This window comes from Canis lupus, chromosome 7, assembly GCF_048164855.1.
Source record: "Canis lupus baileyi chromosome 7, mCanLup2.hap1, whole genome shotgun sequence".
NCBI lineage: Eukaryota > Metazoa > Chordata > Mammalia > Carnivora > Canidae > Canis > Canis lupus.
Window position 1 is genome coordinate 6,601,401 of NC_132844.1, and position 17,247 is coordinate 6,618,647.

At 41.9% G+C, this 17,247-nt stretch overlaps 1 protein-coding gene across 6 annotated transcripts in view; it reads right to left on the reverse strand.

Annotated features, from left to right (window-relative positions):
- ARMC2 (armadillo repeat containing 2) overlaps nucleotides 1-17,247 on the reverse strand; it is a 104,385-nt gene that overhangs the window by 29,868 nt on the left and 57,270 nt on the right. For all 6 annotated transcript variants that reach the window (XR_012033735.1, XM_072831850.1, XM_072831849.1 and 3 more), the window contains one exon: nucleotides 3,973-4,118. Coding sequence is in view for 5 of the 6 variants with exons in the window: in XM_072831850.1 (XP_072687951.1) it covers nucleotides 3,973-4,118 (146 nt within the window). In the remaining variant the exon portion in view is untranslated. The remainder of the gene's footprint in view (nucleotides 1-3,972; nucleotides 4,119-17,247) is intronic.

A 17,247-nucleotide genomic window follows, 5' to 3' on the forward strand; every position in this document is an offset into this window, starting at 1 on the left:
TTTTTTGTTTCCAGAAAGTTCAAATACATGTAGGGTTACTTTAAATGCAGATGTTCAAAGCGTTGCCCAGTGTATGAAAAGGAGTCTAGAAATACTCTGTACACCAGTCTAGAGAAGCCACAAGGCTTGCTGTTTGCTTTAGACTCGGGGGGCATGAGGGAAGGGGGTCCTTTGAAAAAGAGAAAATTCTAATACATGTGTATGGTGTGAATTTACACTATCCATGTGGGTCAGAAAAATACAAGCTAAGAAATGTACACAAATTCTATTTGGATAGCAACCACTGAATCTCCCGGGACCCCGTCAGAAACAATTGTTAAACTGCTCAAATATACTAGGCTGGTTGTGATGGACTAAAATCAGGCAAAAACAGGCCTTAAAGTTAAAAGCCTCGAAAAGAGCTTCCAAATTTTGAAGGCATGCAAACAACCAACCAACCAAAACCTTTAAGGAAGTACTGACAAACCCTTATCAGATTGGGAGGTGTTCATAAATCTCTCATTAAGTGACAGATTAATAGGTAAAACATCATCAATATTGTAAAAACTTGACCATTTACCAGGATATTAACAAGTCTCAGTAAATTTTCAGAGCACTGGTGTCTTCTAGATCAAATTCTCTGGTTAAAGAACAGTTAAGTTAGGAAATCAATGTAAAAATACATATCTTAGAAAACATTTTTGAAGACTTAAAAACATAACTTATGGGTCAAAGAAACATAAAAATTTTTTTAGAAAACATACCTGAATAACTAAAAATACCACAAATCAAAATTTGTGGGATACAGCTAAAGCACTATTTAAAGGAAAGTTTATAGTCTTCGGAAGGATTTTAAAAGAGGAACTGAATTTCTAACAAAAGAGAAGAAAAATATAACATATCCAAAGGTAGTAGGAGAAAAGGGTTGATAAAGATAAGAACAGAAGGAATATAATAGAAAACAAACATACAATGAAGCGGATCAATAAATCTGCTGGTTCTCTGCAAAAAACTAATAAAATTGGCAAACCTTTGGCAAGACTGATCGAGAGAAAAGGAGAAACATCATAAGCAATCAGAGTGAAAATCATTATCAACAATGCAGAGGCGGTGTGACATTGTCGTTAAATGTATGGATTCCAGATGGCCTGGTTTGAATTCCAACTGTATGCCACTGAGAAAAGTACTGAGCCTCTCCATGACCCAGTTTCCTTATATATAAAATGAAGACAATAATGATGGTACCCACCTTTTAAAGTTGCTATAAGGAACAAATGAATTCATATTTGGAAAGTGCTCAGAACATTGCCGGCACATAGTAGTCATTATGTAAGTATTTGTTCAGTAATATTATTAGTAAAATAATAAGAGGGGACACAATTAGAAATGCAACAGAGATTAAAAGGATAATAAGAGAATATTTGGAATGACTTTATATTGTTTGAAAGCTTAGATAAAATGGGCAGATTCCTATAAAAATATAACTTTTTGAGACTAACCCAATTACAAATAGGAAATATGACTGGATATATTACCACTAAAGAAAATGAATCAACAGTCTATGATATTCACAGAGGAATGTGCACACACACACCAGAACAAAATAGCTTTTCAAGCAAGTTCCACAAATTTTTCAAGAAAGAGATAAGTTTAATTTTCACAAATTCTTCTGGAAAAGAGAAAAAGCAGGAATATTTCCCAACTCATTTTATGAGGTTGGTGTAAACTTGACACTAGAACCAGACAAGGACAATATGAGGAAGGAAAAAATACATGTTAAACTAACTCACAGACGAAAAATCCTAAACAAAATATTAATGAAACCTAGCGATATACAGCAGCTTAACATGAGAAAATTTATTAATCTGTCATCTATTGTATTAATTAAATTAATGCTTAATTTAAAAAAGAAAAATCCACATAATCAAAATAGATTCAGGGTAAGCATTTGAGAAAATTAAATATCCTTTGGTGTGAGAAAATTCTTCCTCAACCTTCTGAAGGGTATATACAAAAACCTACAATAAATATTTTTTTTAACTGGTAAAACTGTAAAAATATATTTTTTTAAAAGTCAGGAAAAAGGCAGTAGGTCCAACACTCTTACAACTTTGTATAGGACCTCCTGAGTAATGTGATAAGGAAGAGACGGGGACAGTAGGGAGGAACTGTAACGATTGGGGGAAAAAGATCCAACATTATTATTTGCAGTTGCATGGAAAATCCAAGAGAATCTATAGACTAACTCTTAGACCTAAATTCCATCAAGATTCCTGGATAAAGATTAATAGGCAAATACCAATACTATTTATCCAAGCCAGCAACAACATGTTAGGACATATTTTATACACATATTTTATAGTGAGCATGTGCGATTACATTAGTTTCAGGTGTCTGCCACAGTGATTCGACAATTCTATACATTATAACATGTTCACCTTACATGAACATGTAAGTGTAGTCACCATCTGTCTACCATACAAAGTTATTACAATATTGTTGACTATATTCCCTATGCTGTACTTTTCTTCCCTGTGATTCATTTATTTGATAAGTAGACATTTCTACCTCTTAATCCCCTTAAAAATATGCTTAAAGATTACATTCATACTTGCAGCAAAAGCCATGAAGGAATAAAATCTAACAAAAGATGTGCAAAATCTTTTTGGGGAAAACTATAAAATTTTATGAAAAGACGTAAAAGAAAATGTCATAAATGTTTATCGATGGAAGACTCCGTATCATAAAGGTGTCAGCTCTTCCCACTTGCATCTCAATTGCTCTATATACTCAGTGTTAGTGCATGAAAAACCCTGAAGTTCCTACTGTAACCCTTAGTTGATTCTTTAATTCTTGAGAAAGAGGGAAGAAGTTGGATCTTAAAGGAGAAAAGAGGTGAGAGATTTGTTTTATCTTATAGCAAGACTTAAATTTGTAACAGTAAAAACAGTATGGTACTGATCTGAGGATGGACCAGAATGCCCGAAAGAGATATACAAGTATATGGAATCGTGTGTTTGACTAACTAGGCATTTAGAATCAGGGGAGCAGGATGGGGGGAATGGCATATTCCATACAAGGTCGTGGGACAACTGATTATCCACAGGGAGAAAAAAAAAATTAAATTCCTGCAGGCCACCAGAAACAAAACAAAATTTATGACTTTATAGTGCTTTGAAATGGGGGTGGTAAGTACCCAGAATTAAGTACCCAGACAGGAAAGTGCAGTGCTGAAAAATCAGATCTGGACTCACAGCCTCAGACTGGGGCCGATCACCAATTCGGTCTTTAGAAAAGCAACTGCATTAAGCATTAAGCAACTGCAATGAATTTCAAGAAAGGCCCAGTTCCCTTGAGGAGGATAATTAAGTAAAAACATTGGCAAAGAGCAGTGAGAGAGGAGATATAAATGAATAATTTAAAGACAGTTCTGAAATTTAACATCTTGCTTTGAAGTGACCTGGACTCAGATGGTCATCGCTTCTGGAGTGAAGTATAAACGTGACTAGAGAACATTTGAGCTGCCATTCGGTCACACAACTGAAATAAAATAACCTGCTACCTCAAATCAGGTCGGATCAGACTCTCTAAGCAGTGCTCTCCTTTTGGAGTTAAAACTCGTTAAGTGCTGGTTCCAAGCGTACCAGAAAGTGATCAGGTTTTGTGAAATAGTGCTTGATCTCCAGTAAGCTAAGAGGAATTGTTGGTTATTCTGTAAAAACCCTAGGATAACTCACAACTCACCCGAGAACTAAGGTGACTTACCGTGGATGACTTTAATATCACCTTTGGACTAGCAATACATAGGAAATGAGGTCATTAGTTAACATCATTTCTTTTGAACTTGAGCTGCTAGGTTTACTTTCTTCTACTAGGTGAGGTAAAGAGCAAAAATAGGATTCCTTGCCAGCCACACACACAAATATTCAAGATAACCTCAAATTTAAGCCTTAGCCTTTGTGTAAGGTTACTTTGTTTCCCTAGTCCACCTACCTGAATATTCTGGCAATATTGGTGCAGACATCCTTGTCAGCCACGTACTGTCCCATCACCATGCAGAGCTGAGGAAGGGCACTGATGCTCAGCAACTTACTTCTTGCGAGTGGTGAATCAACCAAGTTTCTCAATGTAGCAGTCATCTAGGATAAAAGAGTGTTTACACCATTTTTTTAAATTGGAAAATACAGTCACAGCAATCCGTATCACACAATTCATCCTACTGCAAACTTCATTAAATCAGTAGCAAAACCAAGCGCCTGTGAGGCTTCTCCTACCAGACAACATGGGCCTAAGGACAAATAGCATGAAATGAAAAAAAAAAGGAAAGAGAAAGAAAGAAAGAAAGAAAGAAGAAAGAAAGAAAGAAAGAAAGAAAGAAAGAAAGAAAGAAAGAAAGAAAGAAAGAAGAAAAAAAGAAAGAAGAAAAGAAAGAAATGAATACAAAGAAAGCCTACTATGGTTCAAAGGTAAAGAATGAGAAATTCATGTTAAAAAGCAATTAGTATACCAAAACCCTAGGGTTAAATAAATCATCATCTGGGTTGGTTAATTGTCCCTCATAAGACTTTTCACTTTACTCTGCAACACGTCACATCAGTTCACAGATTAGAAACCTCTCATTCCATTATTTTAAGAGTGGCATCAAATACTGCTGTGGCCAAAGGATATTTAAGACCGTTAATTTCATTCATATTTGTCTTATTTTGTAAAAAAAATATTCAGGAAAACTATCTTTGTCTAAAAGTGGATTAGAGAATGGGGCTTCTGGGAGGCTCAGTTGGCGAAACATCTGCCTCTTGGTTTCAGTTCAGCTCATGACCTCAGGGTCATGAGATGGAGCCCCACGTTGGGCTCTACACAGGGAGTTGGCTTGCCCCTCTCTTTCTGCTCCTCCCCACCTTCTCTCTAAAATAAATAAACCAATCTATTTTAAAAAAAAAAAGTGGAGAAGAGAATAATTTCAAAAATCCAATTTACTAAACATAAAGTTTAATAAACCTAATGCCGCGGTTCTCTAGTACTTTCAATACACAGTGTGATCTTTCCTCATGGAATAGATAGGACAAGGCAGGCTCTTGGTTAAGAAGAGTCAGCCTGGGGGTTGGACACTGGTCAAACCCCAGCCCCATCACTCACTAGCTTTGGTTAGCAAGTGACCCTCCCAGGGAACACTGTTCTCATCAGTAAAGTGGGGACAGTGATCGCTGCCCTGGGGTTGGGAGGACTCAACGAGACTTGCTGTGTGAAGGACACGGCCGACGCCTATCCCTTAGCAGGAGCTCAAACATCATCCACCCCATCTCCACCTGTGTGGTGGACTTCACACCCAAAATGCAGGAGAGACATCACTGGCCTTCGAGTCCAATGACGGAGATTCGAGTCCCAAATCTCTTTCTAGTTATGTGACCGAGACACCTACTCATTGCTCAACTTCCCCACTTTCTCATCTGTGAAACGCAGTCTCAATCGCACCCCACCTCCTGGGGTGGCTGTGTGTGTCAAACAGAAACATGTAGCATTGTTTGTGTGCACTGTAAAGCATTATGTAAATATAAAACTTCATTACAGCCATAGTTAATAGACTTTAAAGACAATTATTAAGATAAGGTATTTTGATTAGTTTTCCTTTGTCTCAACAGCAACAAAAAGATTTTTGATAAAATGTAACCGACTACCTTGAAAGCAGAGAAAATAAAAAGGATGCTTCAAGTAAATGTGTTTAAGTCTTCCGAAGTCAATTCAATGATACAGCAGTTCAGTAAGTTATTCCCTGAAATCTTCAGCATCCCAAACATTGGAGGGAAAGACAAACTCCTAGAATGTCCCCTTCACCTTGAATCTACAACCCAGTCTCCTAAGCTAAGGAATGGTCTTCTGTGAAGGCTAATAAATCATTCTAGGCTTTCCAGGCCATCACCACTGTAAAATGGAAAATTCTCATCATCTGACCCTGGCTTTACCTGTTCTCCTTCTCTAGAGACAGCCCAGGCGCTCAAGCGCTGCTGGTTTACATCAGTCCAAGGAATGACTCACAAGCTTTCCCTCTCGGAGTCCAGAGAGCCCAGATGCCCAAGTAAATCCTGACCTGAAGCCAGGCAGTCAGAGGCTGTGGACTACCCATTCTAACAATCGTGCACATAAACACGTCCTCCTCCCTGCTCCCCAAGGCTTCACAGGTTGGGCACATCCATCTACAGCCATCCTCTTGCTCCCCACATTCAACTTCTGGCAAGGGACACTGTCAGCAAAAGGGATGGTAGTGTTCTTAGGAACTTTTGTTTTCTTGTTTCAGCCTCAGTTTTTCCCTCTCTTTCTCTCCACCATTTTTCTCATCTCATCAGAAAAAGTTAAAAGACAGCTCATGGCTCTTTTATTCCCAAAATGCAATTTTGATAAAGGGCCCAAATCCAGGGTGGAAGCACACATTTACGGGTGATACGCCACCTGACTTTAAATCCTTCCCCATTTGCTGCACGTGCCACATTGTGGGGAACGAGCAGCGTTGACTGAGATCGGATACATCACATACTGGCAGGTGTGTCAGCCGTGAGGTTGGTAGAATAACTTATGCAAAACACATGCCACACATTTGCTAAATCCCTGGTAACACCTCAATACGTGACACCCCCATCAACCCAGCTGTTCAAGCTCCAAGCTCAGTGACGCCCCCTCCCCCAGAATCCTGTCTTTCTGCTCCCGGTCACCATAAGCTCTGCTGGCTTTTTGTCCATTTCTCCTGGGATAAATTCCATGTCCTGACTATGATCTACAAGGCCCTGTGTGATCTGACTCTTACCAACCCCTCAGACTTCATCTCATACCATATACCCATCACAAACTGCTGAAGGTTAGGTTATTTCATATTATGTTTTATTAGGTCCATTCCTCTATATTTGAAGGCTCAGTGAGGGCCCATACACTGTCTTTCCATCACTGTGCCCTTATACCCAAATCCAGTGCCTGGCACATAGTAGGTCCCCAATAAACATTTGTGGATGGAATGAATGAATGCATGGATACCCACGAAGGAAAGAGCAGGGTAAATAGAAAGGGAAGGATACCAGAAAGCCATGAATTAATCAGACAATATCTCTGAGGAGATGGATTTTAAGATGATTTTAAAGGAGCAGAGGAATAAAAAAATAATGGATAAAAGAAACATGGACTTTCTGGAGGGGGACCGGTTCCTGCGTGTTTGCTATACTATCTCATTTATTACAGCAGCTCCTTCCTAGGCTCTGAACTCTGGCCCCCTTCCCCTGCTCACACAGATGGGTCACCTGATCATCCCACCTCAAAACCCAACCTTCCCTGTCCAGAGGCCTCCTCTGACTTCTGGTGGCCTATCAAGCAAAATGCGGCTCTTAAAGATGCTGCTCACTCTCCACAGTGCAGTTCGCGCCTCCAGGCTCACCTCCTTCCCTCCTTCCCTCCCTTCCAACTCTGCACCACACTCACATCCTCAGACAGCCCCAGAATGGCCTCCTGGCTCCCACTCCTGCCTCTTCTCCGGCCTGCCCCTCTCCCACTCCCTTCTCCGCACCAGCCCTGGCTCCCTTCCCGGTGCAGACTGGCCGGTGCCTGTCCCTTCCTCTTCCAGGTTAACCGACTGTCCCGTCCACGTCTGTACCAGGCCCGACACAGAAGCCTCATCACTGTTCCACGCACCTCCTCTCCCACCGTTAGCTCCTTCGTGTACAAATGATTTCTTATCCCTCTTTGTACTCCCAGGATTACAAATAAAAAGCCCACAAAAAGCTGGCTGGCTGAAGCACAGAAGGAGGGGAGGGAAAAAAAGAGATGAGGAGGAGAAAGAAGAAAAGGAGGAAAAGGAGATGAAGGGACAAGGGAGCAAAAAGGAGGAGGACTTTCCCCTTTAAGAAGGCTCTGGCAAGAAAGCGCAGAGGATTAGCAGGGGCCTGGTGGTGAACCCGAGCCTAAAGCCCTGAGGGCTGTGGATGGGGGGGCACTGGGCAGAGGCAGCAACGCAGGCCCCCCATCTTCTCCCATCTTCCCCCATCTCAAGAGCTGGCTCTGAGCCTCGAATCTCATGCGGGGGTGGGGGTGGCGCTGACTGCCAAGCACAGGCCAGGGGCTGTTTCTGGGAAAAATGTATGAAGATGGGTGGGAGGGGAGTCTAGTTAAATACTGCGGGAACAGGAAAGGCCAATTTCTGGTCAACCCACTTAACTTCCAGCCTCGCTCCCACTTTTAACAGAGAAATCACGAACGAGTTTTCTCCCTCCCCCCACCAGGAAAGCCCACCCACGGGGCCTGCCCCCAAAGCAGGAGTTCACCCAAGTGCAGGCTTTAAGCTTGCGGAAGTGTATCCGGTCCTTAACTTTCTGTTCCAATGTATGTTGTTCCTGACTACCTAGTTATGTACTTTTCTGCTTTACTGTATATAATGCCTTAAATCCTTTAGGGCAGAAAAAGAAGTGCAAGGTAGGTGGTTACGGAGATGCCCGGTGAGCTCGTAACAGGCTTACTGGACCAGCTCCTGAGTGTCACCTCACCAAGAAAGAGCAAACAGAAAAACATGTTTCGATTCCTTTCCTTCTCTTCCCATCTCCTAATGTGCAACTGCAGGGGGCAGCCAGGCAAGTGGGAGAAGAGAAAGGACAAGAACACAGAATTGATCATCTACAAGGAGGATGAATAAGAATTTGGCGTCCTGGCTTTTTAGCAGTTGCTAGGTGATGTCTGAGGCACCACCCTACAGCTTTGGTATATGCCAAGAAAGCAGCACTCTGCTGTGATTCCTGGTACTCATCTGCTCCTGACAACGGACCGAGTTCTACTCTACGACTTTAGGGTGCTTGTTTTTTTCTGAGGCTGCTGCTTCTCTCGGTTTCCCCAAATTCCCTGATCATAGGAGGTACTGGGCCCCACCGTCGATCAGAATCTCCAGGCAAAATGCCTGATGCAGTGGGCAAAGCTGTCCTGCCTAGCACCGAAAGCTCTCACTGTGTCGTCGACACCGGGAGACGCACTGTACAGGGAAAGATTATAGTGAGAAGTGACTGGATAACTCACAAAGGCTTTTCTTATTTATAAACAGCATTTTAGTGGAGCAAAACGCGAATTCAAAAGCATCTGTTTGGTTTTTTTTTGTTTCTTTCCAAATTGATTACGGGCGCTCAGTTATCAATTTCCAATATGTTTTCAACTCTTAATTGAAAAACCTTAGCAAACACAAGAAATGGTTGTCTTAAACGGTGAGGCCCCCCTGATGTATATCATGGAATTTAGGAGCGACAAGACAGGCCCAGAGCTGGGGCCTCATTCATGCAGCCTCTACTGCAGTGAGGTGTGCACAAGGCGTGGTGGGCGCAAGGTGGGGGATGCTGGTTGACTGACTTGAGCCCCCACACACTGCTCATCTCCGGGGTGGATGGCCCTCTCTCTTCCCTTTGCACTCTTCCTCCATCCGAATCCTCAGTCCCCAGGGAACTCACCGGCTCCTGCCCTAGAAGGCATCCAGCCACCATCAGAGCTGCCCCAGAGCACAGGGGCTGGTAGCCCACAGCCCACCACTGAACTTCTGTTTCAGTGCCTCAGAAGTTAAGCAGTCTTTTTGGCTAGCCTGGGAACTTTGCCATCAATCATGATATTGCTCCTTGGAGAAACATTTTCCCAATTTCAAAAAACCAGCTTTCAAAGAAACCTCTGGAACATAATGCAATTAAAAAACCGCACCATTAATAGTTGGAAAGTTATTCTGTTTCCTCTACCAAAATCAGCATCGGGATTCAGTTTCATTTATTTTTATGCATTGAATGCGATTATGGAAAGAATTTGAGCAGCTCACTTTATGGTTCATAAAGCTGTGCTGTAAACTTGATCTCATTTGCTCCCTAAACCAGCCCCATGAGGCAGACAGGAAGGGTATTACGAGCCCTACTTTTTCAGATGAGGAAACTGAGTCTCCGAAAGCCCACCAGCTACCAGGTAGGTGGGCATCATAAGCTCCAACTCCTTGTCTGCTGCCTCCCCCCACTCCATTTGGCTGTCTCTAAAAGCATTCGTTATATTTCTCAATCATCTGGAATATCCATAACCAAAATCCCTCGAGCTTTATCTCAACTTAACTGCCAACTGCAAAATGGTTCGCTTCCCGCTGATGATGCGAAAGAATAAACACAGCCGCCAGAGACCGCAAACAGTGTCAAATGATTTAAGATCCAAAGCCACACCGTTTTCCAGCCTCAGCAAAACCATCTCCCTCTATTAATAAAAGCACATTCGTTTTCTGGATCTGTGCCCACTCGCAACCACATAGATGCCCAAACCAGGGCCTCTGTGGTAACCTGAGAAGTTTCATATTGTCTCCTATGATTCATACGGTCCTGGCTGAGACACGAGAAATCAATGACAAGATGCCACCATGCACATGAAACCGCTAGCACCCCGAATTCCTGAGCATTTTATTGGAGCTAAGACAGACGCATATGAAAGTAATAATCCTTAAAGCTCGATGATGATGCTTGGTGCCTGGCTATGGGGCCCCTCTGGCACATTCCTACCTTGGGTGTCCGACTCCAGCAGGAAATGTTTCTATGCGCCTCAACCCCCCAGTGCCCTCTCCTGAGACCCTGTTGAACACCAGCCTTTGTTCATTCTTTGGTTACTGCCTCTATGTCGGTCACCCTGGTCAAATAAGTAGGTAGCTGATTCGGCTGGTGGTGGTTATTACATGTACAGCATACTGGAAATTGTGAACGTCGCATAGACTGTATAGCATGTCAGGGCGGTAAAATGAGGACACCGAGTCCGAGAGAGATAATGTAACACCAAGAACTACCAAGTAATAACATCAACTTCCCCGATTACCTGTGAAAGTCAGTGACGTTTCTTTTTTGCCACAACCGATCTGTCTACAGTGAAGAGGTGAGGCTGAGCAGAAAGGACAGCAATTAAGAAGCAAATGTCTCTCTCCCAAAACAATAGGCATAAGTGGGAATACTTATTTCCCACTCTTGATGTTCCTGTTGAAGAGATGTTCCTCTGCATGATACTCCTGGCCACTTCCTGATGGGGGGGCACAAGGTATCTCCTCTGCTCCTCCCGGGCCAGATGCAGCTAGTGATGAGGTGGCCAGGGCTAATGCAGGGGTTCGGGACTAGAATGCCTGCCTGCCTCAGCTGTAAATTATAGCTTCCAACTACAGTGACAATCTTCTCCCCGTCCCTATCTGCCTTAGTTTCTTTCTTACTTCCAGGTTCAAAACCCAAGGCACTACGTGACATGTCTGGGGACTCTGAGTGTCCCCAGATCTTTAGAATATGCCATCCCTGGGAAGTCCAAGGTGAACACGAGTTACAGATTCACAGGTCCTTCCCAAGAAAGGGAGGGGGAGTGAAGAGGAAGGGCCGGGGCTCTGACTGCCTATCCTCTCACGCCAATCGCATGAGTGAGTTATTAGTCATACTGCTGCTATTCCTTATAGAAAAGAAGCCTCCTAAGTAGCAAATAGCAGTCCCCTTCCCACAAACAAATACATCGTCACAAAATTAGCAAGCCTAACCAAGACCAAAGGTTGTGATGAAAAAAGTTTCATCTCATCTCAAACACAGTAAACTCTCAGCAAAATGAGCCAGAAATCGTACTCTAGTTAACAGCGTTGTACAATTTGCTGGTTTCAATAATGTACTGTAGTTACGTAAGATGTCACCATTGGGAGAAGCTAGATGATGGGGACACAGGACCTTTCTGTACTATTTTTTGCAACATCTTGTGGTGAACCTATACTTAGTTCAAAATAAAAGTTAAAAAGTAAAAAAGCCAGACACAAAACAGCACACACTGTATGTTCCATTTATATTAAACTCTAGAACAGGCAGGGCTTATCTATGGTGAAAGGGATCAGAAAAATGGTTCCCTTTGTGGGGTAGGAGAGTGGGGGTTAACTGGAAAGAGGTGGGAGAAAATTTCTGAGGTGTTGGAAATCTGCATCTTGATAGGGGTGTGTATTACACGGTTGTATGTTTTTGTCAAAACTCATCAAACGGGTTAGATCTGAACATTTTCCTGTATTAGAAATTATATGCCTCAATTAAAACAATAAAAAAATAAATGACCTCTTTTGCTGCTTCCTCTTCAAACAAAACCTTCAAAAAAGATGCTATAAAAATGTTTTTTTTGTTTGATCATCAAATCTCCATTAATATCATAAGAATTTAAGAAATATTTTTTAAAAAGAATGCAAGAAATAGAATCATGGGGATATCTGCTCTCATAGGTATGCAGCTTATTTCCTCCAATTATCACAGCAAGGTTCTATCAGGTGGAAATCATTGCCTTGGTTCTGATTTTATGGTCTGAAAGGTAGGCTTCCCATTGGCAAGGGTAGGCCAGAGAAACAGCTAACATACTTTCCTACTTAAGTATGCATACTCATAATAATTAACTGCTGAAATATGTATTCATATCTACATTTTAAAGCTATTAAATATAACTAAAGCAAGATTTAAGTGACCCCAACCACCTTGGTACAGTCGTTAATTACTAATATTATGTAAATCACAGCCTCATTGAATCTCCAGACTTCAGTCAAAGGCATCTCTTAAATTCCCCAAATCCTTGAAACAGAGAATAGTTGACTCTGAGACTGGGGGTCCATTAAGTACCCAGAATCCCATGCTGTTGAGAGAACACCCCCTTCCAATTTTAGTTTCTATTCAGCATGGTTCTCCACATAGCTTCTTAAAGAAAGAAAAATGAAAAAGATCCAAGATTTGAAATCCACCCCTAACACTGCCATCTTAATTTCTTATGATTCCCTTTTCCTCATCAGAATAAACTGCTCTTTGAAGCTTCAGGTGTTGGTAATTCTGATTTTATTTTGTTTAATAAATTTCTGAAAAAAAAATGTCTGCTGAGTGCCTATCATGTGGCAAATATGTGCCATGTCCTATTCTCTCATTTAATTTTTCCAATTATCCATTAAGCTGGTCCTTTATTTTTTTAAAAATATTTTATTTACTTATTTGAGATAGAGAAAGAGCACATATGCATGAGCTTGGGGAGGGCACAGGGAAAGGGAGAAGGAGAGAATCTCAAGCAGACTCCGAGCTGAGCACAGAGCCCGACTCAGGGCTCAATCTCATGACCCTGAGATCATGACCTGAGCCAAACCAAGAGTCAGATGCCCAACCAACTGAGCCACCCAAGGGCCCTTAAACTGGTCCTTTAAAGATGAGAAAGGGAAGGCTCAGCGACTGAGAAGCACTGATAGGGTGAGAGCTCAAAGGCCAGCTTAGGCCTCTGCCTTCTTCACTAGAAAGCCCTGTCCCAGCACCAGGTACAAAGCCAAATGGACCATCAGGATCTTGAAGACATGATAGAGGAGCTGAACACAGAATACAGCAATGAACTCAGATCAGTCGAAGCAGGGAGTTTACTCTAGGGCTTAGAAATGTTTCTTAAAAAAAAAAAATCAACCATATCAAAACACCTTTTAATTAAAAAATACAGATATTTAAAAAACTCATCCAAGCTTCAAAGAGCATGGACCGCTAGCGATAGGACTCCATCCCATCTGCCTACTCAAACTTCTGCATACAAAGGAGCAGAAGCCCTCTTCTGGTGAGTGTTCTCTGTAGCATTTGCCAAAGCTGACCAAGACCAACCCAATTCATGCTTTAAGATCTCTACTCTCCTGGACATTGTCCTTTCTTAGTTTTCTGGCCACTTCTTTTTTCTATTTTTCTTTCCCATTCCACAAATTTGGTCATTCTATAAAAGCTGTTCTCAGCCCTCCTCTATAATCTTTCTCTACTCTCCCCTTGAGTAAGTAACTTCATTGTCTTTCTTGACTTCAACTATCACCTCCATGCAGATGACCTGAAATCTGCTTTCTCAGCTTTACTTTCTCTGCTAAGTTCATAACTCTGATTGCTTACCAGACAGCCCCACTTGGCTATTCTTTGGGCACCTTAAAGTTTTCAATGAGGACTAATTACATAATTTCCTCCTCTCACCAAATCAGTTCCTTGCACAACTCTCCATTTTCTGAACCATCCAGGCTCAAAATGTCTGAGTCATCTCTTCGTTTAATTCACTTTCCTTTTCCCCAAACTCAAGCCAAGGTGAAGAATGGAGCAGGGATTGACAAGGGCCAGGAGGACTAATATAACCGAGAAATGTTCTCTTAAAAAAAGGAAGAAGATGACATGAGAGATGCACTGAGCAAAAGAGGGAGAAAGATTAGGATTTGAAGGACCTCCTGGGGTGACACTTGCAGGCTTTGAGGCCAAAGAAGTGAATTGGGCACTAGAGGAAGGGAGAGAAGTAAACCATGTTATCTGGGTGCTGAAAAATAGTCTAACTTTAAAAATGTTGTATCTGAAGCAGGGAATGAAAGAATACACTTCTCTGTGGATTGAACTCAAAATCAAATGAGTCAGGCTGTAAAGAAGAAAGGTTGGAAATACAAATGAATGAAAAAATAGGAATGCGAGTTCAAGACAGGCTGGGTTTTAACAGTTTCATTATGTACCTATAAATCACCTAACTATAAATGTGATACCTTGAGATTTTCCTCAATTACAGTCAAGCAGCTTTGTGCACAATGTTCTCAAAATGAGAGAGGACAGATGAGACACCAGGAGAATCCGGGCTTGGTTGTGATTTTGACACACACAGAAGACTGTTCTCCATTCCCCAGGAAGTGGGGGCATGATGGAGACCACAACAGACTTGCTGATGGAGGGGACTCCAGCAGTTCCCCTGTGTCATGCCTTCCCAAATGTTAGCCTTTAGAAGTCAGAGACAAACATCTGATAATCCATTCTAGATCAACATTGGCAAGTCCCTATTTCTGTGTTGGTTACCTCTTTGGGTGATGCAATTCACTACTGGTGGTTAGGGGGCCTTGCCTTTTACCTGGCCTATATTTCCCTTTTTCCAAGTTTTGGGGAACTCTCCTGAAATTCTATATTCTGGAATTCAGTAAACACGCACAGTGGAACCTTCTTTACTCTTGTAATTTTACAGACAAAGTCATAGCTCCAGTTTTGTGAGACTGGGAGTATTACTACTTCCACTTGGTGCACAGGTGGTGGCCCTCAGATCCTCTGAGCGGCCACACTCACCCTCTTAAAATGCTATTAAGTATCTGATCAGCAGAACTGAAGGCAGCATCGAATGTGTAGAAAAACCATGATCTTGTAGAAGAATAAGGCATCAGAATACTATTATCTGGACACGGGGGTCTCCAAAAAGTAGGTCCCTACTGGCAGCTGTCCTGTCCTCTTCTGTCTTCCTCACCATCCGGAACACACCTGGCACCGAGCAGCCCCTCCACTAACACCTGTGAAATCAATGTCTCTTGATTTTGGCCACACAGTGATAAGTATCACCACATATGAATATAAGATAGATATACAAGAAACAACATAAAGAAACCCTTCAAAATCTCAAAACTTCCATGTTTTTCCTGTAAGCAGCATTAGCCCAGAGGCTGTGGAGGAGCTTTTCTTCCATATCCATTCAATGACCTCCTTCCTTTTAGCTCCATTACTATCGGCCTCAAATCTAATAACTACAGTGACGTCCCTTAACCCGGGCTACCGTGTGTGAGACCTTAACCCTCCAGTCTGTTCCTACCACTGATATGTTCCCTTCCCCTCACTTTTTGGCTTTTTGGTCCTTATCAATTTAGTATCTCGTGTACCTTCATCCTTCTGCCTCTTGGATCTCATCACTTTCTCCCCACGCACTCACCTCCAACGGCTCCTCCAAGTCCACCCTCTACAGCCTGGTGTTTGAGACTTAGGGCTGTGGCCTATGACTCTCACCGACGCTCACAGAACCCCTCTGGCTCTGCAGCCTGTGTCAAACACACCTTCATCCCTTTCCCTTTGTGCCAGGTTCCCAAATCCTATACAACCTTCAGGCTCCAGCTTCCAGGCATCCAAGAAGGCAGCTTTAGGGAAACACGAGGACTCTAGCATTTGTGCCAGAGACTGGAATGTGTACAGTTTTATAAATAGGAGGTCCCCAGAAAGTGTGCTAAAGCTATTGAGGTTCTCCGGGTTGAAAGTCATCAAAAGAGGACATCGCACCTGTCCAATGCCACCTGCCTTTGTCTTTTTCGCCTTGCCATGTTCTCTGTGGCTGACAGACATTTTATTGGTGCAGCCATGGTGATTAACTTATTTTTGTTCTGTTGAATAAAGTTGCTTTTTAAAAATGTCTCATGAGCTAGAGTTACCAAGTTCTGAAAACTAGTGTGAATAAATAATCCTGAATATGTCCAGATCTGTGTGGTTGAATTTGTACCTGAGCTGGCTAGTGAAGAGCCAGTCAGTGTTACATATTCACAGGAGTAGATTTTCAGCTGCTCTTCTGCTGAGGTCATGTTGCTTACATTTTATCAATCATATATAAAATGGCTTTTCTTCATTTTAATTAAATATGAGGGAATGTCTAGTTCAGGGGGTCCTGCAGATGAAATAGCCCAAAACAATATCCCCTTCCTCTCCAGGGCTGTAAACACACACACACACAGAGTGACATTGTATAGCTGATGCAAATGGGGCTTGGTGACCACAGGGGGAGCACATGCTTAGGTGGTGGCACTTTCTCCTGCTGGACTGTACTCCAGGGAGAAACCTCAGGCATGTTAAGCCTCGCCCAAGCCAGATCCTAGGCAGGCTCAGAGGAGGGCTCTGGAGACAAAGGCAGTGCCTGGTGAGTGGTGGCAGGGAGTGAGAAAGAAGTTACTGCAGTGTCCCTCCTTACACCACCAGGAAGGGGGCATGGATGTCAGGAAAGGAAAAAGGCATCTAACCTAGTGAGTCAGTTTGCATCGAAGAATGCTGAATGGAGGGAAAAAGAAAGACAAGAGGACCACGGGCACTAGTACTGCCCTCACTGCTATACCAGAGGTCCTACTTCTGAGCTGGATATATTTTAGGTCACAGTGATACTCAATGTTTCTTTTTACCAACTGATCTTACTTCTACATACTATATATTTTGTCACAAATATATAAATATAATATAAAAATAAATAAAATATATACATTGTATAATTATTCAATGTATATATTTACAATATAATATATACATTGTATATATATTTACAATATAATATATTACATTTACAATATAATATATACAATACAATATAATTGTATATTTACATTTACAAATGTAAATATACAATTATACAATGTATATATTTTATTTATGTATGTATTTTATTCTATATTCTATGATATATTTATTTTTACATATGTATATAAATGGGTTAGAAAGAGCT